Source organism: Bombina bombina, chromosome 10, assembly GCF_027579735.1.
Source record: "Bombina bombina isolate aBomBom1 chromosome 10, aBomBom1.pri, whole genome shotgun sequence".
Taxonomy (NCBI): Eukaryota; Metazoa; Chordata; class Amphibia; order Anura; family Bombinatoridae; genus Bombina; species Bombina bombina.
Genome location: NC_069508.1, coordinates 81,911,002 through 81,936,734, shown reverse-complemented (window position 1 = coordinate 81,936,734; position 25,733 = coordinate 81,911,002). Strand labels below are relative to the sequence as shown.

At 39.5% G+C, this 25,733-nt stretch overlaps 1 protein-coding gene across 1 annotated transcript in view; it reads right to left on the bottom strand.

The window, feature by feature from the left end:
* LOC128640804 (protein PRRC2C) overlaps positions 1-25,733 on the bottom strand; it is a 1,245,292-nt gene that overhangs the window by 498,225 nt on the left and 721,334 nt on the right. The window contains exons 12-14 of the mRNA XM_053693223.1: positions 22,442-22,543; positions 11,747-12,008; positions 10,681-10,881 (exon numbers count right to left, since the gene is read on the bottom strand). Of these exons, the coding sequence (XP_053549198.1) occupies positions 10,681-10,881; positions 11,747-12,008; positions 22,442-22,543 (565 nt within the window). The remainder of the gene's footprint in view (positions 1-10,680; positions 10,882-11,746; positions 12,009-22,441; positions 22,544-25,733) is intronic.

The window sequence follows — 25,733 nt, the reverse complement described above, 5'->3', positions numbered from 1 at the left end:
TTTACCACACTATCTTAATGCTTTGGAATGATTGCACGGTAAGTTTCAAGTCAATTAACCCCTTAATGCCCGAACCGGAGCAACCTAGAGCTGACAACCAGTTAGCAAACTACAGCACTGTGCCACAGCAATCTGCTGTGGCCCTACCTTGCCCCAGGGGATTAATATGATGAAAATAAGCCTCTATGAAGTCCTCCAATAGTCTCTGGACCCTCCACGTGAAGCTGCATGAAGCTGTCTGCAATATGAACTGCGCAACTGAGGCGCAAAATTTAGGCCCCCTCCCTCTCCACTCCCGAGTCGTGGGGCCTTCAAAACCCTAAATAGGTGTCTAAAATTCTGCCATGTGGAATAAAAACCCCATAAAACGCTTCAAGAGTAATAAAAACTTGAATAATGCTTATATTTTCCCAATAAAATAATCGATTGCCCTTTAACAGTGTCCACCAGTCTTTGAGCCCTGTTAATTAAGCCTCCCTTCTATACTGAGTCTCAGAATATGGCTTACCTTCCCCACATGGGGATTCTGTCAGTCTTCTAGCATTACTAAGTCTTGACTAGAAAAAGATGACTGAACATACCTTGTAGCAGTTAAGCCCGCAAACTGTTCCCCCCAACTGAAGTTTTCTGGTACTCCTCAGTCCTGTGTGGGAACAGCAGTGGATCTTAGTTACAACATGCTAAAATCATTTTCCTCTCAGCAAAATTCTTCTTCACTTTCTGCTAGAGAGTAAATAGTACAAACCGGCACTATTTAAAAATAACAAACTTTTGATTGAAGATATAAAAACTACAAATCTAACACCACATTCACTTTACCCTCCCATGGAGATGCTACTTCTTAGAGTGGCAAAGAGAATGACTGGGGGGGCAGAGCCAGAGGGGGAGCTATATGGACAGCTTTGCTGTGTGCTCTTTGCCACTTTCTGTAGGGAATGAGAATATCCCACAAGTAAGGATGAAGCCGTGGACTGGATACACCTTGCAAGAGAAATACATTTTCAAACTCTTTATTTTCTTGAAAATATACTTGAAATAAACAATACGTTATTGGAAATAAACAAGTCCGAAACGCTGTACTTTTAATAGCGCTGGCTGGACCCGCATTGAGAAGGAAAAACACTAAAGACTGTGTTAGATACTCTGCCTTCCGATATCATAATTGAGGTGGAGAACGCAATCTAACACAGCTATAACGTAGCTCCGCCCCTCGTAGACGTGATAACACTCCATTTCCCAGCACCATTATGACTGTGCCTTCAGATAGAGGATAGTGAAGCCCAAAACGACGCCAAAAGTAACTCCGCCCATCGTGGGCGTATAAAAAAAAAACAATCTCCGGTCACTATTAATATGTATAGATAGGCCACCGGGAACTAACTGATCACTTAATTTTACACTCTCTGTTCAGAAATTGGGGACAAATTGTGCTACCGCATGTTAGGTAGCTCTATAGTCAATTAAAAATGGGGAGATTAGTGCGCGCTAGAGGATAGTATTACTAAACACTACTCTAAAGATACAATCTCTGTTTGTATCAGACACAAGTAAAAAAACCAGTAACGAAGCCTAAGCTTCAGGATAGAGAGAGTGCGCTAATAAGCTAAAAGTATACACACCATATAAAGATTAATGTACGAATTTAATGAACACATGAAACAAAATACACAAAAATATACAAACACTGGATATAGGGACGTCTCCCTGTAGAGTAAATTGAACTCAGATAAAAGTCCTGATTAAAAATGCAGGTAAAAACCTATATACAGGGAGTGCAGAATTATTAGGCAAGTTGTATTTTTGAGGATTAATTTTATTATTGAACAACAACCATGTTCTCAATGAACCCAAAAAACTCATTAATATCAAAGCTGAATATTTTTGGAAGTAGTTTTTAGTTTGTTTTTAGTTTTAGCTATTTTAGGGGGATATCTGTGTCTGCAGGTGACTATTACTGTGCATAATTATTAGGCAACTTAACAAAAAACAAATATATACCCATTTCAATTATTTATTTTTACCAGTGAAACCAATATAACATCTCAACATTCACAAATATACATTTCTGACATTCAAAAACAAAACAAAAACAAATCAGTGACCAATATAGCCACCTTTCTTTGCAATGACACTCAAAAGCCTGCCATCCATGGATTCTGTCAGTGTTTTTATCTGTTCACCATCAACATGGCGTGCAGCAGCAACCACAGCCTCCCAGACACTGTTCAGAGAGGTGTACTGTTTTCCCTCCTTGTAAATCTCACATTTGATGATGGACCACAGGTTCTCAATGGGGTTCAGATCAGGTGAACAAGGAGGCCATGTCATTAGATTTTCTTCTTTTATACCCTTTCTTGCCAGCCACGCTGTGGAGTACTTGGACGCGTGTGATGGAGCATTGTCCTGCATGAAAATCATGTTTTTCTTGAAGGATGCAGACTTCTTCCTGTACCACTGCTTGAAGAAGGTGTCTTCCAGAAACTGGCAGTAGGACTGGGAGTTGATCTTGACTCCATCCTCAACCCGAAAAGGCCCCACAAGCTCATCTTTGATGATACCAGCCCAAACCAGTACTCCACCTCCACCTTGCTGGCGTCTGAGTCGGACTGGAGCTCTCTGCCCTTTACCAATCCAGCCACGGGCTCATCCATCTGGCCCATCAAGACTCACTCTCATTTCATCAGTCCATAAAACCTTAGAAAAATCAGTCTTGAGATATTTCTTGGCCCAGTCTTGACGTTTCAGCTTGTGTGTCTTGTTCAGTGGTGGTCGTCTTTCAGCCTTTCTTACCTTGGCCATGTCTCTGAGTATTGCACACCTTGTGCTTTTGGGCACTCCAGTGATGTTGCAGCTCTGAAATATGGCCAAACTGGTGGCAAGTGGCATCTTGGCAGCTGCACGCTTGACTTTTCTCAGTTCATGGGCAGTTATTTTGCGCCTTGGTTTTTCCACACGCTTCTTGCGACCCTGTTGACTATTTTGAATGAAACACTTGATTGTTCGATGATCACGCTTCAGAAGCTTTGCAATTTTAAGAGTGCTGCATCCCTCTGCAAGATATCTCACTATTTTTGACTTTTCTGAGCCTGTCAAGTCCTTCTTTTGACCCATTTTGCCAAAGGAAAGGAAGTTGCCTAATAATTATGCACACCTGATATAGGGTGTTGATGTCATTAGACCACACCCCTTCTCATTACAGAGATGCACATCACCTAATATGCTTAATTGGTAGTAGGCTTTCGAGCCTATACAGCTTGGAGTAAGACAACATGCATAAAGAGGATGATGTGGTCAAAATACTCATTTGCCTAATAATTCTGCCCTCCCTGTATACTAAGCAAATATTTGCAGATAACAATTGATAATTGATGATATCAAGGAGATGTTAAAGTGTATGGCATAACACTGATATTATAAAATATAACTTAAAAACAAGAGGATAGAATAAAATGACAAGCACCAAGTTCATATGTATAGTCACAGTGCAGGTAGCCGTATGCAAATGAGCATCAGTATTGTAACACTTGTAAGAAATAATGGCTTGGATTCGTATGTAAAAGCTTGTGCCACAAACAGATACAATGTACTGTACCGTGAGTTCAGAGGGTGTTACCGAGGAAAGGAAAATCCTTCGGTCAAAACTCGGACCGCGGCTGCAGTAACTGCCGTTCCTGGGGATAGAAGTGTGCAAGCCTCTGCACAGAGGTTTGCACACTTCTATCCCCAGGAACGGCAGTTACTGCAGCCGCGGTCCGAGTTTTGACCGAAAGATTTTCCTTTCCTCTGTAACACCCTCTGAACTCACGGTACAGTACATTGTATCCGTTTGTGGCACAAGCTTTTACATACGAATCCAAGCCGTTATTTCTTACAAGTGTTACAATACTGATATTCATTTGCATACGGCTACCTGCACTGTGACTATACATATGAACTTGGTGCTTGTCATTTTATTCTATCCTCTTGTTTTTAAGTTATATTTTATAATATCAGTGTTATGCCATACACTTTAACATCTCCTTGATATCATCAATTATTAATTGTTATCTGCAAATATTTGCTTAGTATATATAGGTTTTTACCTGCATTTTTAATCAGGACTTTTATCTGAGTTCCATTTACTCTACAGGGAGACGTCCCTATATCCAGTGTTTGTATATTTTTGTGTATTTTGTTTCATGTGTTCATTAAATTTGTACATTAATCTTTATATGGTGTGTATACTTTTAGCTTATTAGCGCACTCTCGATATCCTGAAGCTTAAGCTTCGTTACAGGTAGCTCTATAGCCCATATGAGTGACTATGCACACTATGTTGTTCAAACAACCACCTCCTGAGTCCTTATCATCTTGTTCACCCAAGTGATTGAGGCCCCCAGAGTACAAGCCACATTTAGTCTACTAGCCCCAGTGCCTGCTAACAATGTGCTGTCACAGGATCCCCTCGGTTTATACAAATAGGAGGTATGTCACAATAAAGGATATATATCCCAATAAAGTGCTCCACTTCCTCTGAGATCTTCCCAGACCCAGAATAAAAAGTTAGCACTTACCTTTAAAAGCTGCCCGACAGCAGGGCAGCTCAGCAGGTTTGCGAGGTCCTCTCCCTCACATAGCCCTGTGGAAAAAGGATAAAGCCTGAGTAATCTTGCTTAGGCTATCAGGATTAGGGCAGCATGACTGTATGGGAGGCAGAGTGAGAATTATGTCCCACAAGTTCCCATTGCTCTAAAGCCACCAATGCTCTACTGAAGAAACTGAAATGGACTACGGCTACACCCCAGGACAAAGCAGCACAATCTTGCACTACTTTAAAAAGTGGTGCTCTTTAAGATGATCCGTGGACTCATCATGTCTTAAAAAAATAAACTGGTAATATATTTTAAAATATTATAAATTGATATACTTTAAAAACCGAGTAACAGAACTAATTGATGATAAAAGGTAACATAAAATCCCTTTATAGTAATCTTTATCAGCATACATCAAATAAATATTACATAAATAAAAAGAAGGTATGCATACAACAGCCTTCAAAATATAGACAGAGGACGAGATATAAAAACCCCTCATAAATTGCTACAAATCTAGGGCAATTTCAATCTTGTCCCTACTAAAAACTTATTGTTATTATAAAAATGATTGTACATCCAAAATAACATTTAAACCCAAAGGAGTCAGACTTTTAAATTTATAAATCCATTCTGTCTCCCTTTGGCATACTAGTTGTAACCTATTACATTTTCCAGGGTGAATCCAATCTATGATTTGTATTTGTAAACCCCTAGGGTCGCTTCCATGTATGGATCTAAAGTCATTGGGAACACTATGTTTTTCAAACCTAGTTATGATATTATAAAGGTGTTAATTAAACCTTGTCTGTGTCTTTCTTTTAGTGCGACCTATCTAGATCATATTGCACTTTCAACTAAAAAGGTATACTGTATGAATGGACTCACAGTTACACCTATGTTTAATATTAAAACATCCAATGTTGTTATGATTAGGGAATGTACTTCCCTTCTTCACAAAGGGACACATATTACATTTACTCTTATTGCACCTGTAAGTGCCCATAGGGAGAGAAAGCCAATTACTTAGTGTGTTTATCAGGTAAAGTCTTTTTTCCCCTATTGTGTACTTGGTGCCAAATGATTTTTCAAAGTTTTGTTTTTCTTAAAAGTGATGTTAGGCTATTCCCTAATATTTTTTCCAAGTATGGGAATTCCCCAATGTTTATTAAATACTTTTCTAAGTCGCTGCTCCCTCATTATATGTGGCTATGAACCTCACTTGATCCTTCACTTTATTAACATCTTCCTGATTCTTATTTCTCCCATTTTCAAAAGAGTTTGTCTATCCAGATTCAAAGCCCTTTACTTTGATCTCTCTAGCAACACATCATCATAACCTTTGCTCCTAAATTTTATGTCCAAAACCTCCACTTCTTTATCAAAGTCAGAAATTTTGGAACAATTACGTCTAATACAAATATACTGACTTGCTGGAATATTTAATTTCCAGCTATCTAGATGAACACTATTTGCATCCACAAAGCTATTTCTATCAACTAGCTTCCTGTGGTTGCATACTGCAATCTTGCTATTACAAAAGTCTTTGAACAAACGTATATCTAGGAACTCAATAGTCTCCTTAGATAAATTTCCAGTAAATTTCAGGTCATGTTCATTAATTCAGGTCATTTTCAGGTCATGTTCATTAATATACCCAGAAAACTCTGATAGCATTGTTTCTGAGCCTCTCCATAAGATGATAACATCTTGTTCCTGAAATACTTATCAAGATTGTTCTTAAAGGGGTGATCACTCCAGATGCAGTTCTTCTCAAAATCGTCCATAAATTAATTTGCATTTGAAGAAGTAAAGGTCGTCCCCATTGCAGTCCCCTTCAACTGCAAATAATATACATCTTCAAATTCAAAATAGTTGTGGGACAGAATTAACTTAATAGAATACAATAAAACATTTAAATGTGCATTTGGAATGTTGTACCCTGTGAAGGCTTTTTTAATAGATTTGATCCCCTTATCATGTGGTATGTTCGTATATAATGATAACACATCATAGGTGGCCCACCAAAAATCATCTTCTCAAACTATCCCTTCAACGTGGTTAATTACTTCCGTGGTATCTTTTAAAAAAGCCTTTGTTTTTCTAACTAAAGACAGCAGGAAGTGGTCCACATATTTTGACAAATTATGGCAGAGTGTAACATATCTCAGCCTAATGTCACTATCCCTTTAAGACTTCCTTCTCTGACTGCTGCATTTGGGCAGTATTCACATTCAGCTTGCTTGCCTGCCTGATTAATCATTCATGCACCTGATTACCTCAGCCTCTTTTTAAGCCTTCTCAGGTCTAATGTGCTTTGCATTAACATTGAAGTTGTGATCCTGAACAACAGAGGTCTGTGACTGTTTCCTGTATGAATTTACCAACTATTTCAACCTACAGCATTTTCTATTCCAATGCCTAAAATCATCAAATCGCAAGTATCCAAATAATTCCATTTTCTGTTTCCTGGACACTGCTACTTAACAAACTCAGAACTTTATTATAAATCAAGCATACTTTTGGTTATCATCACTCTCTAATTACAACAGCATCTTACTCAGAACTTTATAACTATTTCTCTGCTACAAGTTGTCATTGCTAAAATATCCTGCTGCAAATATGTTAACATATTCTGAACTCTGCATCTATGTGTTCAATTAAAAGCTTTCATGTGATTCTCCAATATATGTTCAAACAGTAATTGATGCCTTAAACTTAACTTTCACCTGTGCTGCTCTGCTAATTACTGACATACAGCTCTTTATAATAATATATACTGTGAACCTGCAACAAACCAAGTTTGCATCTAAATGCACAAACAGTAATTAATGCCTAAACTTGCAGCTTGTCTAAGTACCTGTGCAGCTGTGCTTAAACTCTGACATACAGCTTTATATAATATTATGTACTGTGAACCTGCAACAAACCTTAGTTTGCATCTAAGTGTCAATCTTTTACTAGATTACTCTGAAGCCTGAACATTCCACATTGCTATATTTTTTCTCTCATTGAATCCTGCAGTTACTTCTATTAACTAACTATAAGTCACAGTGAAGCCAGAATATATTGTATACAAATGTTGCACCCTCCATTTATTCTACAATAACTTCTAGCAACTATGAATCACAGAATATCATCTATCCACGTCCAGGATACTCTTCCCCGGGTCAGGGGTCGGTGTCTTCAAATCCCTACCACTGCCCCGAGGGTCTGTGTCCTGAGCGCATGTACACCGGATCATGACACAGAGGGACCCAATCCCCGATATAATTGGCCTCCCTGGTGGTTTGTTCAAGTTCTTATGAACTTTTGGTAGGTGGTTAAAAGTCGGTACCTTGGGTGTACTTTGTGAAATAAAATTGATCTTATCCTGATTTAGAACACCCTGATCCTTCATTACCTGGATCAGATTATAAAGTTCTTTCTTAAAACCTTTAGTTGGATCGGTATCTATTTTTGTTTAATAGTTAATAAAAAAAAAAAAAAGTCCCCTAGAAGATTATGTGCCTCTTCTATATAATCTTGTCTATTTTGTATAACAAGACCCCACCCTAATCTGCAGCTCTGATCACAATATTCACATTGCCTTTAAGTGTGTGTAGGGCTTTCCTTACTTTTCCAGTTAGATTGTCATATTTATGCACTTCATGTTTGGATAGTTCCCTTTCTAAATCTTCACAGACAAATTTATTAAATAGAGATAGTTGGTCTCCTTGCATATTCACCGGGTAAAAAATAAATTTCCCTTTTAAATTAGTATGGTGAACTGGCCTCTCTTCCTCATACACCGAAAAGTCAAGGAGATCACCTATGCCATTAAAATTCTCTCTAACACGCTGGTTGATATCATACTCAGATCTGTTAGTTTCCTGTTCAAGATCCTTTAATATCCTTAAGGTTTCAAAATCTTGTCCTTTTAAATAGTTTTTATTAGGTGCCTCTAATCTAGTCTTATCTTTAAGATCATACCTATTTAAAGTCATCTTACAGACATAATTTTGAATGTGCATATAAATATCAAATTTATTAGGCCTTGTTTTAGGAGCATAATTTAGACCTTTCCCTATTAATCTAATATCATTGCTACTCAGGGCTAGATCTGAAAGATTTATCATTTCTTTTTCTGTTTGGATGACTGTAATTATTTTTCCTCCTCTTCTTCCTCGTCTACCTCTAGTACTCTTTTTGATCATCTTTTCCTTGTTTCCCAAACCCTCATATTCTCTGTATCCCACACTTTCCTTAGTCTGGTAGTTGAACTCACTGGGCTGTTGCCTAAAAAATGGTTTGAAGGGAGGGGCATGGGTCTTGCTCCTAATCTGTGCCACACTGATTCACATAATATGTCTGCTGTCCCTGCGTAACACTTCATACCTATTTGAATTGTTTCTATAACCACCATTATTTTTATTGTTCACTATTGTGGCTTTATGGGGTAATAGAGGTCTATTTGGATTTATAAAATCTCTCTGTTTCACCTCCCCTCTCCTCTGATTTCCATTAGGGCTGGGGTCTAATGTTCGTCATAATTACTTCTTGTGTACTTCTGTGTTGCTCAACCCTATTGTCACCTTTCCTTCTTATTCACTTGCCCATGTCTTTGTTGGTGGACTTTATCAGATAATTTTTATTAATATTGCATATAGCTATAATAAAAGTTAATAGCATCATATAGCATTATGTTCAGTACAATATACATAATTGCACATATTATATTAAATTGGGTACACTATAGATCACATAAGAATGTGCTGTGGTGTACAGTTGTCTAAAGGTCCTTGAAAAAAAACACCTGCATATAAGAGGTTATCAAATCTGAACCTATAGGTTATCAGCATAAAAAATATTTTGCACATTTACCTCAGGAGAATGAGTTAAATCCCCAGATTTATGCAGCTGCTCAACAAACAGTCACAATTTTGTATATATTATGTTTAGCTTCGGGAGTAAAAAAACCTGTAGTTTCCCCCTGAGTGACAAGTACAGGGCAAATGTCCTCAGGAAAAAGGACTATTGCTTTTGATATGTATGCAAAATATGAGGTATACAATTCTCAAAGATTTTAGTAACCTGGCATACTGGAACAGATTTGCAAAAAAAAAAACAAGTGTATGTAGATAGATGGATACCAGAAAACTAACTACTCAGAGATATCAGTGATGACCGAGACATTTTGTTCTAGATTTCACTTATAATAAAGTATGCAAAGACACTGTACATAAGTATTAGTACACATAATACCTGGTATCATTTATTACTTATCACTTTATTACTTATTAGCATTTTATTACTTAACTATCCTGCAACCCATTTAGAATATTTTTTCTGCAGGCTGTGTGTACTCCAGTATAGAAATGTTCAGTATAGGTGGGGATACCACAGGCTAAATCAGCTATTTCAAATGCCAAAATATGGGTAAAGGAGCTACTTTTTTTGGGTGAACTGTCCCTTTAAGTACACCCTGGCAGCTCATGTATGAGTACTCACCCCTACCTGGCATTGGTAGGAACTGAAAATACGTTTAGAATTTGGCCCAAACTGTAGTAAAAATCCAGTTGCTAAGGCCCCAGACTGTCAGATAAAAAGTCTGAGAAAACCTCAAGGGGAGGCAAGGGACAAGTCCTGTGATGTCTGAGGGTAGTTATGGCTGAAGTCCTGTTGAGAAAATGCTGTGTACATAGCAGTGTATTCATGTGTCCCTGTGTCATTCAGCTGCTGTGAAGAGCCTTTTCTTTCTTTTTTGTAAATGATAATCTAGGTCTTACATAAGTCTGAGATCTCAATTTGTAATCCATAAGCAAGAAGCTGGAACAACCTCTATTTTCAACAATCTTCTACGAGGCCAAGAAAAAAAGAAAAAAAAAACTAAGAGAGAGATGGGAGGGATTTTAAGCTCTGTTAAGGTTTTTTGACCTTCCACTAGTGGCGGGAAATATATCTCATAAGCTATGGAGGACGGTGGACCATCATCATTTTCCGGAAAAAAATAAATAAATATTTCCAGGTACATAACCAAATAGCACAAGACTTCAAAATTGTATAACTGGAAACAAAATAATAAATGTTAACTAGGCATATACAATTTCAGCATAGATACATATCTTACCTGCCGCTGATTGGGAAACGTAGACCTGGGTGCTCTGCTGCTGTGCTATGAGTGACTGTATGCAACTGAGTTGGGAGAAATGGTTAGAGGATGATAGATTGCTGCTGCTCTGAAGTTGCTGTGGCTTCACCTTACAAATGTTTGGTGGGTCAGAAGTTGATGTTTTTGTACTATGGGAAGATGTAGTAAATGTTACGGCACCTAGAGAAGAAAGTGTGAAATATCTAATGTTGGATTTTAGAGAGTAAAAAAACAATAAAACATTTTTCTACATGTATATGTACGTAAATTTATAACTAGTCACATTAGTTTTGCCCTTTAACATGAATAAAAACTATACTTCAATTTGAATAATATTTGAACATATAGAAAAGTTAGAAAACTGTTTCGCCACAACAACTGTAGCATCTAGTGTTTTAAATGCAGCACAGGATTTGTTTGTAAAGATAAGCAAGAACACATGTTTCTTTTCCTCTGGGGGAAAAGTCTCCTAACTTGTCTAGATGTGCAACTTTGCTACACAATTATTTGCTACACAATTATTTTATTCCATCATACTTACGACTTCTATTATCTACACTGTGACTGATAGACTCACAATGTATTAACCAGAAGCCAACCTTAACCTCTCCACGACAAGAAGCTTCAAGGGTTGTAGAAACACAAGTCTTGCTGACAATCCTGGCAAGTGCAGTCTTGCTGCTGTCAGTGAGACCAGCACTCCTATAGCTCTGGAAGCGCCTTATAATAAGCAATGTACAGGGCACAGTGGCCGCCACAGAGGGGCTATGTAAATATGTCCCCTAAATTGTACGTAATTGCAAATGTGCTACAAAACAAATTCAGATATTTATTTCGGAATTCATATGCATCTGTGTTGTGTAATAACTATTCATGAAGGTACTTCAAACTGTTCCACAAACTTATTTTTATCATCTATAGACTCCCCCCCCCAAAAAAAAGTGTTTAAAATCTAAATTAAATTTGAAATGTTTACAACTAATTTTTTTACACACTATGAATGTTAATCAAGCGGTAATGCAGATTAATTCCTTTGAGACTCTACCTGCTAAATTGGTGGTTGGTGTGACTGATGCCACAGGTATTGGGGCAATAGATGTGCTAGAAAATGAGTTATATGGTATGCTGTTTTGAGTGGGAGACACTGCACTGCTACTACTGGCTGAAACTCCAACTACTCCACTGTTGGAGCTTGTAGAAGGTCCAACTGCAACTGTGCTGGTACTGGGAGGTGCAACAGAGGTGATTGGTGATCCTTTTTCTCCAATGCTTGGAGAGTTTTCCCATGCCTTGCGAGCAGACTCCATCTGATACCGAAAAAGAAATGAGAAAATATAATTTTATTAACACAATTGCTTTAGCGGGATAAAAACACTAAACAGTCTAATAAGAGCTCTGGAGAGCCTTAAGATTGCATGGAGTTCCACAATATTTATAGGTAACCTTGTCTCCTGAGGAGACCATACACCCCAAGACTGCACCCCAACATAACAGGGTGGTAACTGTGGAAATTACTACCCACACTGGCTGAAGAATGGAGGCCCCCTGAACCAAATAATAGAGAGTCTTCTACCAAGTTAGAGACTGTTTAATCCTGTGATCTAAAATAATTGTCTAAGATCCTTGTGGCCCCTATTCAAATGATGCAGCATCTGGAACTGGAAGACCCAAAGATGAAATATAGCAAATAGAACTGCATCTGAGGCAGCCACCATGACACTCACAACATCCTTGCACTGAGTCCGTAGAATTAAGCAGTACTTTGGAAGATTTATTTTCTCACGATGACAGAAGCAACTGTCTGAAATAGTAAGAAGTCTGAATCAGGTTATCCAAATAAGGAACTACAGATATCTTTTGAGCGAGAACTACAGATAGCCGGACTCCAAAAACCTTTTGTAAACACTCTGAGAGGTGCATTCAGAACAAAAGGGAGGGCCACAACTGATATTGCTTGTCTAGAAAAGCAAACCTCAGGACTTGATTCCCATGAATAGAGATATGCAAATAACATCTTTTAAGTCTATGGTAGACATAAACTGACCCTCCTGCACTTAAGGGAGTAAAGTGAGAATTGTCTCTATCTTGAAAGTAGGAAAATTCAAGAAATTAAGATTTTGAAATACAGAACAGGCAGACAAATATAAATTCTGCTTACCTGATAAATTAATCTATTTCATGGTGGTTAGAGTCCACAATTTATAACTCCTGGGAATTATACTCCTGGTCCCTAGGAAAAGGCAACACTTCCAAAACTCCAAGATCCCTTAAAACCACCCCCACACCTTACTGGAAACTAGCCTGACATATAGCCAAGCCAGAAGAGAAGAAGGTAGGAAAGGAAAATAAGGCCAAAAAACAAACAAAAAAAAACAGGAAAAACATAATTTATGCTTACCCGATAATCTTAATTTCTTTCATGGTAGTGAGAGTCAACAATCCATTACTTCTGGGAATTACCTTTCCTGACCACTAGGAGGAGGCAAAGATTCCAAAACCTCAAAAGCTATATAAAACGCCTCCCACCTTAACAGAAACTAGCATGATATATAGCCAAGCAAAAAAAGGTAGGAAAATAAATTAAGAACCACAAAAACAATTTATCTAAGAAACGTACCTGATAAATTAATATATTTAATGGTGGCGAGAGTCCACAAACTGCTACACATGGGGTATACATTGCTACCAGGAGGAGGCAAAGTTTCCCAAACCTAAAAGCCTATAAGTACCCCTCATACCTCACACATACCTCAGTTTAATGAATAGCCAAGTAGTGAAGTATTAAAGGAGAAAAAGTCAATAGTGAGTATAAGGAAAAAAAGATGTGCTTTAAACAAAAATAAACCCCCCAAATGGGTGGGACCTCGTGGACTCTCACTACCATGAAATAAATACATTTTTCAGGTAAGTTCATGCATAAATTATGTTTTCTTTCATATATGTGGCGAGAATCCACAAGCTGTTACGTACCCAAGGTGTGGAAGTCCACGAGTAACAAGAAAGGGAGGGAAAAAATAAAAACAGATTTTTTTTCAATGGGGAAATAATCCAAAACCCCAAAATAATGTCTTTTATGGCAAAAAACCCTCAAATTAAAGGCATAATTATCAAACCGACAACTGCCTGATGAACCTTTCTACCCAAAGCTGCTTCTGATGATGCAAAAACATCTAAATAGTAAAATTTAAAAAAGGTATGCAGAGATGACCAAGTGGCTGCTTTGCAAATCTGATCAATTGAAGCCTCATTCTTGAAAGCCCAAGATGTGGCAACTGATCGAGTAGAATCAGCTGTAATTCTTTGAGGCAGAGACTGATCCGCCTCCAAATAAGCTTATGAATCAAAAGTTTTAACCAAGAGGCTAAGGAAATAGCAGAGGCCTTCTGGCCTTTCTTAGAACCAGAAAATAGAACAAAAAGACTAGAAGTCTGTCTGAAATCCTTAGTAGCATCAACATAATAATTCAATGCTTTAACAACATCCAAAAAGAGACTTTTCAAAATTATTTTTCTGATTAGGACACAAGGGAGGAACAATATAATAATAATATAATATAATATAATAATTAATGTTGTGAAAGTTAACAACCTTAGGTAAATATTTGAAAGAAGTCTGCAAAACAGTTTTATCTTGATTAACCCCTTAATGACCAAGGACGTACGCCACACGTCCTCAAAAAAAATACAGTTAATGACCGAGGACGTGTGGCGTACGTCCTTGGTCTGGAAAGCAGCTGGAAGCGATCCTGCTCACTTCCAGCTGCTTTCCGGTTATTGCAGTGATGCCTCAATATCGAGGCATCCTGCAATAACCCCCCTTGGCCATCCGATGCAGAGAGAGACACTCTGTGGCCCTCTCTGCACCGGACATCGGTGGCCGATATCGTTGGTGGGTGGGAGCAAGTCTGGGAGGCGGGTGGGCGGCCATCGATGTGCCGAGTGGAGTGGAGGGGGGCGGGATCGGGGGTGGGGCAGACGGGAGCACGGACGGGAGAGCACGGGTGCACAGGGCGGGCGCATGGGGCAGGAGGGAACCGCTACACTGCAGAAAAATAAAGCTGTAAAAAGTAAAAAAAAAGTTTTGAAAGTTATAAATAAACAGCTAAGGGATCTGGAAGGGGTGGGGGGTTGGTCTTGGGGGGAAGCTACACTACAGAAAAGGGCATTTTTATTTTTTTTAAAAAGGCACATTTTTTACTAAACTGGGTGCCAGTACCCAAGATGGCGCCCATTAAGGCAGAGGGGGAGGGTTAGAGAGATGTTTAGTGGGGGATCAGTGAGGTTGGGGGCTAAGGGGGGATCCTACACAGCAGCATATGTAAATATGCTAAAAAACCCACAAAAAAAGCCCAAATATAGTTTTTATTTTAGTACTGGCAGAGTTTCTGCCAGTACTTAAGATAGCGGGGACAATTGTGGGGTGGGGGAGGGAAGTGAACTGTTTGGGAGGGATCAGGGGGTCTCATGTTTCAGGTGGGAGGCTGAGCTCTACACTAAAGCTAAAATTAACCCTGCAAGCTCCCTACAAGCTACATAATTAACCCCTTCACTGCTAGCCATAATACACGTGTGAAATGCAGCGGCATTTGGCGGCCTTCTAATTACCAAAAAGCAACACCAAAGCCATATATGTCTGCTATTTCTGAACAAAGGGGATCCAAGAGAAGCATTTGCAACCATTTGTGCCATAATTGCACAAGCTGTTTGTAAATAATTTCAGTGAGAAACCTAAAGTTTGTGAAAAAGTTTGTGAAATAGGGAACGTTTTTATTTATTTGATCGCATTTGGCGGTGAAATGGTGGCATGAAATATACCCAAATAGGCCTAGATCAATACTTTGGGTTGTCTACTACACTACACTAAAGCTAAAATTAACCGTACAAGCTCCCTACAAGCTACATAATTAACCCCTTCACTGCTGGGCATAATACACCTGTGGTGCGCAGTGGCATTTAGCGGCCTTCTAATTACCAAAAAGCAATGCAAAAGCCATATATGTCTGCTATTTCTGAACAAAGGGGATCCCAGAGAAGCATTTACAACCATTTGTGCCATAATTGCACAAGCTGTTTGTAAATGATTTCAGTGAGAAACCTAAAATTGTGAAAAATTTAACAGTTTTTTTTTAATTTGATGGTAATGGTATATATATAAGAGTATATCGTCGATCTGAAAAGGGAGGTAAGAGATGAATCTCTACGACCGATAACAGAGAACCTATGAAATAGACCCCGTAGAAGGAGATCATTGCATTCAAATAGGCAATACTCTCCTCACATCCCTCTGACATTCACTGCACGCTGAGAGGAAAACCGGGCTCCAACCTGCTGCGGAGCGCATATCAACGTAGAATCTAGCACAGACTTACTTCACCACCTCCATAGGAGGCAAAGTTTGTAAAACTGATTTGTGGGTGTGGTGAGGGGTGTATTTATAGGCATTTTAAGGTTTGGGAAACTTTGCCCCTCCTTGTAGGAATGTATATCCCATACGTCACTAGCTCATGGACTCTTGCTAATTACATGAAAGAAAGAAAGAAATTTATAAGGTAAGCATACATTTTGTTTTCTTTTGCAAGATGTACCGAGTCCACGGTTTCATCCTTACTTGTGGGATACCAATACCAAAGCTTTAGGACACGGATGAAGGGAGGGACAAGACAGGAACCTAAACGGAAGGCACCACTGCTTGCAGAACCTCTCTCCCAAAAATAGCCTCTGAAGAAGCAAAGGTATAAAATTGAAAAAGGTATGAAGCGAAGACCAAGTCGCAGCCTTACAAATTTGTTCAACAGAAGCATCATTTTTAAAAGCCCATGTGGAAGCCACCGCTCTAGTAGAGTGAGCTGTAATTCTTTCAGGAGGCTGCTGTCCCGCAGTCTCATAAGCCAAACGGATGATGCTTTTCAGCCAAAAGGAAAAAGAGGTAGCCTTTTGACCTCTACACTTTCCAGAATAGACAACAAACAAAGAAGATGTTTGACGAAAATCTTTGGTTGCTTGCAAATAAAACTTCAAAGCACGAACCACGTCCAAGTTGTGCAACAGACGTTCCATCTTAGAAGAAGGATTAGGACACAGAGAAGGAACAACAATTTCCTGATTGATATTCCTGTTAGTAACAACCTTAGGGAGGAGTCCAGGTTTGGTAAGCAAAAAAAAAAATCATGGAAAACAAGATAAGGCGAGTCACATTGTAATGCAGATAGTTCAGAAACTCTTCGAGCTGAAGAGATAGCAACTAGAAACAGAACTTTCCAAGATAAAAGCTTAATATCTATGGAATGCATGGGTTCAAAGGGAACCCCTTGAAGAACTTTAAGAACTAAATTCAAACTCCATGGCGGAGCAACAGGTTTAAAAACAGGCTTGATTCTAACTAAAGCCTGAACGTCTGGGACATCTGCCAGACGCTTGTGCAATAGAATATACAAAGCAGATATCTGCCCCTTTAAGGAACTAGCTGACAATCCCTTCTCCAATCCCTCTTGGAGAAAGGACAAAATCCTAGGAATCCTGATCTTACTCCATGAGTAACCTTTGGATTTGCACCAAAAAATATATTTACGCCATATCTTATGATAGATTTTCCTGGTGACAGGCTTTCGAGCCTGAATCAAGGTATCTATGACCGACTCGGAGAAACCCCGCTTTGATAAAACCAAGCGTTCAATCTCCAAGCAGTCAGTCGCAGAGAAATTAGATTTGGATGCTTGAACGGACCTTGAATCAAAAGGTCCTGTCTCAGTGGCAGAGTCCATGGTGGCAGAGATGACATGTCCACCAGGTCTGCATACCAAGTCCTGCATGGCCACGCAGGTGCTATCAAAATCACCAAAGCTCTCTCCTGTTTGATTCTGGCAATCAGACGCGGAAGGAGAGGGAATGGTGGAAACACATAAGCCAGGTTGAACGACCAGGGTACTGCTAGAGCATCTATCAGTACTGCCTGAGGATCCCTTGACCTGGACCCGTAACAAGGAAGTTTGGCGTTCTGACGAAACGCCAGCAGATCCAAATCTGGTGTGCCCCATAGCTGAACCAGTTGAGCAAACACCTCCGGATGGAGTCCCCACTCCCCCAGATGAAAAGTCTGACGACTTAGAAAATCCGCCTCCCAGTTCTCTACCCCTGGGATATAGATTGCTGATAGATGGCAAGCGTGAGACTCTGCCCATCGGATTATTCTGGAAACTTCTATCATCGCTAAGGAACTCCTTGTTCCCCCCTGATGATTGATATAAGCCACAGTCGTGATGTTGTCCGACTGAAATCTGATGAATCTGGCTGAAGCCAGCTGAGGCCACGCCTGAAGAGCATTGAATATCGCTCTTAATTCTAGAATGTTTATTAGTAGGAGGGCCGCCTCTTGAGTCCACAAACCCTGTGCTTTCAGGGAATTTCAGACTGCACCCCAGCTCAGTAAGCTGGCGTCCGTCGTCACTATAACCCACGCTAGCCTGCGGAAAAACATTCCCTGGGACAGCTGATCCTGTGACAACCACCAAAGAAGAGAATCTCTGGTCTCCTGATCCAGATTTATTTGAGGAGATAAATCTGCATAATCCCCATTCCACTGTCTGAGCATTCATAGTTGCAGTGGTCTGAGATGTAAGCGAGCAAACAGAACTATGTCCATTGTCGCTACCATTAGTCCGATTACCTCCATACACTGAGCCACTGACGGCTGAGGAATGGAATGAAGAGCTCGGCAGGTGGTTAAAATCTTTGATTTCCTGACCTCCATCAGAAATATTTTCATGTCCACCGAGTCTATCAGAGTCCCTAGGAATTAAACTCTTGTGAGAGGGGAAAGATAACTCTTTTTTACGTTCACTTTCCACCCATGAGATCTTAGAAAGGCCAACACGATGTCCGTGTGAGACTTGGCTAGTTGGAAAGTCGACGCTTGAATTAGGATGTTGTCTAGATAAGGCGCCACTGCTATGCCCCGCGGCCTTAGGACCGCCAGAAGGGACCCTAGCACCTTTGTGAAAATTCTGGGAGCCGTGGCCAACCCGAAGGGAAGAGCCACAAACTGGTAATGCTTGTCCAGAAAGGCAAACCAGAGGAACTGGTGATGATCTTTGTGGATAGGAATGTCATATATTGACCCTCCTGGATCATTGGTAAAATAGTCCGAATGGTCTCCATCTTGAAGGATGGGACTCTGAGGAATTGGTTTAGGATCTTGAGATCTAGGATTGGTCTGAAGGTTCCCTCTTTATTGGGAACCGCAAACCGATTGGAGTAGAACCCCTGCCCCTGTTCTGTTTTCGGAACTGGGCAGATCACTCCCATGGTAAATAGGTCTTCTACACAGTGTAAGAACACCTCTCTTTTTGTCTGGTTTACAGACAATTGAGAAAGATGGAATCTCCCCCTTGGAGGAGAATCTTTGAAATCTAGAAAATACCCCCTGGGTTACGATTTCTAAAGCCCAGGAGTCCTGAATGTCTCTTGCCCAAGCCTGAGCAAAGAGAGAAAGTCTGCCCCTTACTAGATCCGCTCCCGGATCGGGGGCTACGGCTTCATGCTGTCTTGGTGGCAGCAGCAGGCTTCTTGGCCTGTTTACCTCTGTTCCTAGCCTGGTTAGGTCTCCAGACTGACTTGGAATGAGCAAAAATCCCCTCTTGCATTGCAGCAGGGGAAGAGGAAGCGGGACCACCTTTGAAGTTTTGAAAGGAACGAAAATTATTTTGTTTGGTCCTCATCTTATTTGACTTATCCTGAGGGAGGGCATGACCTTTCCCTCCAGTGATATCTGAAATTATCTCTTTCAGTTCAGGCCCGAATAGGGACTTACCCTTGAAAGGGATGGCCCTAAATATGGAAACCGGATTGACAAAGTGCCAAAAACCGGAAAAAACCCTGTCAGCACCTTGCCACAGCTCTGCTGTGGCGCCTACCTGCCCTTAGGGATTGTAAATGTGGGGATAAAGCTTTGTTTTTGCCCAAAAAGTTCACCAGGACCCTCTGGTGTTGTAGCTTGCTGCTTGTCAGGAGAAAACAACTGCACAACTGAGGCGCAAAATTAGGCCCCGAACATCTCACTCAATGTTTCTAAGGCCTCCCAAAAACACACCAAGCGTTTTTACCAGACATGTGGGTTCTAAAACCCCAAAAAGCCAAGTTGTTCCTCAAAAGTTTATTAATAACACTCCCAGTACACACAACCGTTTGTTAATATCATTCAAACTGAGTGTCAACCATAATTTCAATTAGTCCTTTATGCAAGCTTAGTAATGCCACTATAAGTCTAGGATTACTGCTTACCCTTACCCTCATGGGGATACTGTCAGCCTTTCTGAAATATCACAGTCTCTCCAGAAAAAAATTACTGAACATACCTCATTGCTGTATAGCATGAAACCGTTCCTCACACTGAAGTTTCCTGTACTCCTCAGCCTCTGTAGGAACAGCATTGGATCTTAGTTACAAATGCTAAGATCATCATCCTCTAGGCAGAAATCTTCATCCATCTCCTGCCTGAGAGTAAATAGTACACACCGGTACCATTTTAAAATAACTAACTCTCTTGCTTGAAGAAAATAAAAACTAACAGTTTATCACCTCTTTCACTTTACCCTTCCTGCTTAGAGCCGGCAAAGAGAATGACTGGGGGGTAGAGTTAAGGGGGGAGCTATATAGACAGCTCTGCTGTGGGTGGTCTCTTTGCCACTTCCTGTTAGGAAGGATAATATCCCACAAGTAAGGATGAAACTGTGGACTCGGTACATCTTGAAAAAGAAATAAGTTTTTTTATGTCCCATGTTCCAAGAATTACCGTAAAAGCTCAAACTTTTCTCCAGTCTGTCTCAGATCTTTGCAGGAACAGGGGGTAGATTTTTACTCACAGCTCTTCATTGTTCCAAAGAAGGAAGGAACTTTAAAACAAGTTCTAGATCTAAAAGTTTTAAACAGGCTTGTAAGGATTCCATCTTTCAGAATGGAAACCATTCATATTATTCTGCCTTTTGAACAGTAAGGTCAGTTTATGTCCACAGTAGATTTAAAAGATGCTTTACCTTCATGTTCCTATTCACAGCTATTATTTCCAGTTTGTGAGGTTTGCCTTTCTGGACAGGCATTTTCAGTTTGTTGCTCTTACATTTGATCTGGCTACCACTCCAAAAATATTCATGAAGGTTCTGGATTCCATTTTGTTTGTGATCAGGTCTCAGGATATTGCAGTGTTTCCATACCTGGATGGCATCTCAGTTCACACTTCATCTTATCCTTTAGCAGAATCTCACACCATTCGACTTTTTGTTTCTTCAACAGCATGGTTGGAGGATCATTTTTGTTCTTTGGAATCTAACACACGTACCTAAAGTCATACTGTCATACACATTCTCACACACACACTCACTGTCAAGCAAACTCTTGCTTATACACACATAGAGTTCAATTTATTAAGCTAACACAGTTAGCAATTACCATGTTTACAGTCTCACACATTCACACTCACTTGCTTATCCACCCATAGAGCTAATTTAATCAAGCTAACAGTTAATAATTAGCACGTCTACTTTTTCCAGTTTTACCACTTTAAAGTTAGTAAGACCTTTTTTTTTTGACAGAAACCATCCAGCTCACACTGGCTGGCCAATAATGGTTGTGTGTTGGGTAGATCTGCATGGGAAGTCCTCCATGCAATGTTATATCAAGTGAGAGCATCAGGAGAAAAAATAGGATAAAAAAACATCATCCCGCCCTGCAACAGAATGTTACATAAATTAAGCTGCTAATCTCAAACACTATCATTCTATCACTACCTGTAAAGATTTGGGTGGCCATATCTTGGTATTTGGCTGGAAACATTATTACCCTCAACAGTCAAGTTACTGACAGCAAATACTTAGATATTCTAGGTGATCAGGTGCACCCATAGTACACATGTTTCCCAACAATGATGGCATTGTTCAAGATGATAATGAGCCCATACACAGAGCCAGCACATTCAGTCACAAACTTTGTCTGCACTGGCCATCTGAATCACCTGTCTTAAATATCATCAAGCTAATGTGGGCAGTTTTGCAAAGCAAAGAGAGAGAAAACAGAGTACCTTCCTATAAAATATCTTAGCAATTGATACAGAAATGGTACACAATTCCACTGGAGACTATTAATAAGTTGTATTAATCTATTTCAAGAAGGCTGGTTAGCTGCAATGAAGGTAAATGGTGGTCAGACACCTTATTAATAACAATATATACATATATTATATACATATATTATATAATTATATATATAAATAGCAATCAATACCCCTTAGGGGAAGACAAATGCTTCACTCTCCGGTCTTTAGAAGTAAGCAAAAGCTTTAATCAATCTTCAAAGGAAGTCAGCAGAGGAAAGTCATCCCAAATGTTTTGATACCAGCAGGTTACCAGAAGCAATTGGGACGCAGAATTTGTGTGTTTTAAACCAATGAAAAGGATACCTGCTGGTATCGAAACTTTTGGGATGACTTTCCTCTGCTGACGTCCTTTGAAGATTGATTAAAGCTTTTGCTTACTTCTAAAGACCGGAGAGTGAAGCATTTTTCTTCCCCTAAGGGGGATTGATTGCTATTTTTGTACATTTCTACGCAGCACCCCGGCGGATGTGGCTGTAACAGTGAGTGCACTTAACTTGGCTTTTGTTATATATATATATATATCTATATATATATATATATATATATATATATATATATATCTCAATATTTTTTTATATTAAAAGATCGTAGCACATACCTTTAGAGTAAGGTCAACAGTAGCTGGAGACACTGGTGTCAAACTCGAGTTTTGTTGGAGTGTCTCTCTTCTTGGAAGGGGAAGAGTATGAGACAGTGGTACCTTATATGCAAAATAAAAAGTCAGGAGAATATAAGTTACTTCTAAAAGAAACAAATCAAAAAGTATTCTAGCTCACCTTTCATTTTCTTTAAAAGGACAAAGTGAAAAAACTATAATTTATGCTTACCTGATAAATTAATTTCTTTCATGGTGGTGGAAGTCCACAAACCATTACTCCTGGGGAATACCTCTTTTTTTTTTTAATATAATGTTTATTTGGAAATCACAAACATGATCATAATACATAGACACTATCCATCAGAAATTGAGCATTTAAACAATAAAATAAAAAAAAAAACGAACAAGAAATCTCTTGTACAAAAATTGGAATAGGACTAAATATAACATGACATCCTCTTCGCTGTGATTTCCACAATTTTTTTCTGATTTTACCCCCCCCCCCTTTGAATCACACTAACCTGTGTGATACAGCAGATAAAAAAGAAACAACAGCACAAAAAAAAAAATAAAAAAAATATATATATAAAAAAGGGGAAAGGGAAAAAGAGAAACCCTTGGGTTAGACTAAATTACTCCCCCCTCATTAATTATCCAGGAAGAAGGAAACATGCCTCCTAATACTAGTTCTGCGAAGCTGATAGATAATAAAAATGGAAAAAGTATTTGTTTTTGTATGGGCAGGGGGAATGACTTAATGGCTGGACACCATCCTAATAAAAAGTTCTTGATTCTCTTATCTGAAACATCCTGCAAATGGTAAGATTCAAACACTATTTGCTCCTGTATTGACCTAATAAACTCTACAAACCCTGGCACTCTCTTAACTATCCAATATTTTAATATCAGATGTCTAACCGTTAATATAATGGTATTGACAACCCCTGTCCAGTGGCTATCGCTAGTATTTAATGGAGATATCAACAAGATAATATCTCGTAACGTCAGAGATAAAGATATTTTGAAATGTTGGTTAATCCAAAAGGTGATTTTTGACCAGAGTTGATTGATTTTGGGACAAAACCAAAACATGTGTAGCATGTCAGCTCTAGCATATGAACATCTAGGGCAGCTACTTGACCTGTTTGGATAAAATTTAGCGATTTTCAGAGGATATAAGTAGAAATTATTAATAAGCTTCATGTGGGATTCTTTCCAGCCCATAGAGACCTTACATTTCTTAGAGATAGAAAAGCTCTGTATGATACTCTCCTGATTGACCTCAGGGATATAAGGAGACCAGAAGTTGCAGATCTTATCCAGATATACTTGACTCTGTTTAGACAGCATAATATCATACATTAATGAGATCGATGTATCACCTACAGAGAATTTCTGTAAGAGTACTCTAACCTCCGACCAGGCAGATGATAAAGGAAAAAGCCAATTTTGAGCAGAGATATAGTGTCTGACCTGGAAGTATGCATACAAATTAGATCTAGGAAGATCATATAGCTGAAAAAGAGATTCCGCTGTACACATCTGGTAATTTCCCTCTAGTAGTTGTTTTATCAGGTTTAACCCTCTTTCAGCCCACACTTTAAAGACTTTTTGATAGATACCAGGGATAAAAACAGAATTTATGTTTACCTGATAAATTACTTTCTCCAACGGTGTGTCCGGTCCACGGCGTCATCCTTACTTGTGGGATATTCTCTTCCCCAACAGGAAATGGCAAAGAGCCCAGCAAAGCTGGTTACATGATCCCTCCTAGGCTCCGCCTTCCCCAGTCATTCGACCGACGTAAAGGAGGAATATTTGCATAGGAGAAATCATATGATACCGTGGTGACTGTAGTTAGAGAAAATAATTCATCAGACCTGATTAAAAAAACCAGGGCGGGCCGTGGACCGGACACACCGTTGGAGAAAGTAATTTATCAGGTAAACATAAATTCTGTTTTCTCCAACATAGGTGTGTCCGGTCCACGGCGTCATCCTTACTTGTGGGAACCAATACCAAAGCTTTAGGACACGGATGATGGGAGGGAGCAAATCAGGTCACCTAGATGGAAGGCACCACGGTTTGCAAAACCTTTCTCCCAAAAATAGCCTCAGAAGAAGCAAAAGTATCAAATTTGTAAAATTTGGTAAAAGTGTGCAGTGAAGACCAAGTCACTGCCTTACATATCTGATCAACAGAAGCCTCGTTCTTGAAAGCCCATGTGGAAGCCACAGCCCTAGTGGAATGAGCTGTGATTCTTTCAGGAGGCTGCCGTCCGGCAGTCTCATAAGCCAATCTGATGATGCTTTTAAGCCAAAAAGAGAGAGAGGTAGCAGTTGCTTTTTGACCTCTCCTTTTACCAGAATAAACAACAAACAAGGAAGATGTTTGTCTGAAATCCTTTGTAGCCTCTAAATAGAATTTTAGAGCACGAACTACATCCAAATTGTGCAACAAACGTTCCTTCTTTGAAACTGGATTCGGACACAAAGAAGGCACAACTATCTCCTGGTTAATATTTTTGTTAGGAACAACTTTCAGAAGAAAACCAGGTTTAGTACGCAAAACCACCTTATCTGCATGGAACACCAGATAAGGAGGAGAACACTGCAGAGCAGATAACTCTGAAACTCTTCTAGCAGAAGAAAGTGCAACCAAAAACAAAACTTTCCAAGATAATAACTTAATATCTACGGAATGTAAGGGTTCAAACGGAACCCCTTGAAGAACTGAAAGAACTAAATTGAGACTCCAAGGAGGAGTCAAAGGTTTGTAAACAGGCTTGATTCTAACCAGAGCCTGAACAAAAGCCTGAACACCTGGCACAGCCGCCAGCTTCTTGTGAAGTAAAACAGATAAAGCAGAAATCTGTCCCTTCAAAGAACTTGCAGATAATCCTTTCTCCAAACCCTCTTGTAGAAAGGATAGAATCTTAGGAATTTTTATCTTGTTCCATGGGAACCCTTTCGATTCGCACCAACAGATATATTTTTTCCATACTTTATGGTAAATTTTTCTAGTTACAGGCTTTCTAGCCTGAATAAGAGTATCAATGACAGAATCTGAGAACCCACGCTTTGATAAAATCAAGCGTTGAATCTCCAAGCAGTCAGTTGGAGTGAGGCCACATTCGGATGTTCGAACGGACCTTGAACAAGAAGGTCCCGTCTCAAAGGTAGCTTCCATGGTGGAGCCGATGACATATTCACCAGGTCTGCATACCAAGTTCTGCGTGGCCACGCAGGAGCTATCAAGATCACCGAAGCCCTCTCCTGATTGATCCTGGCTA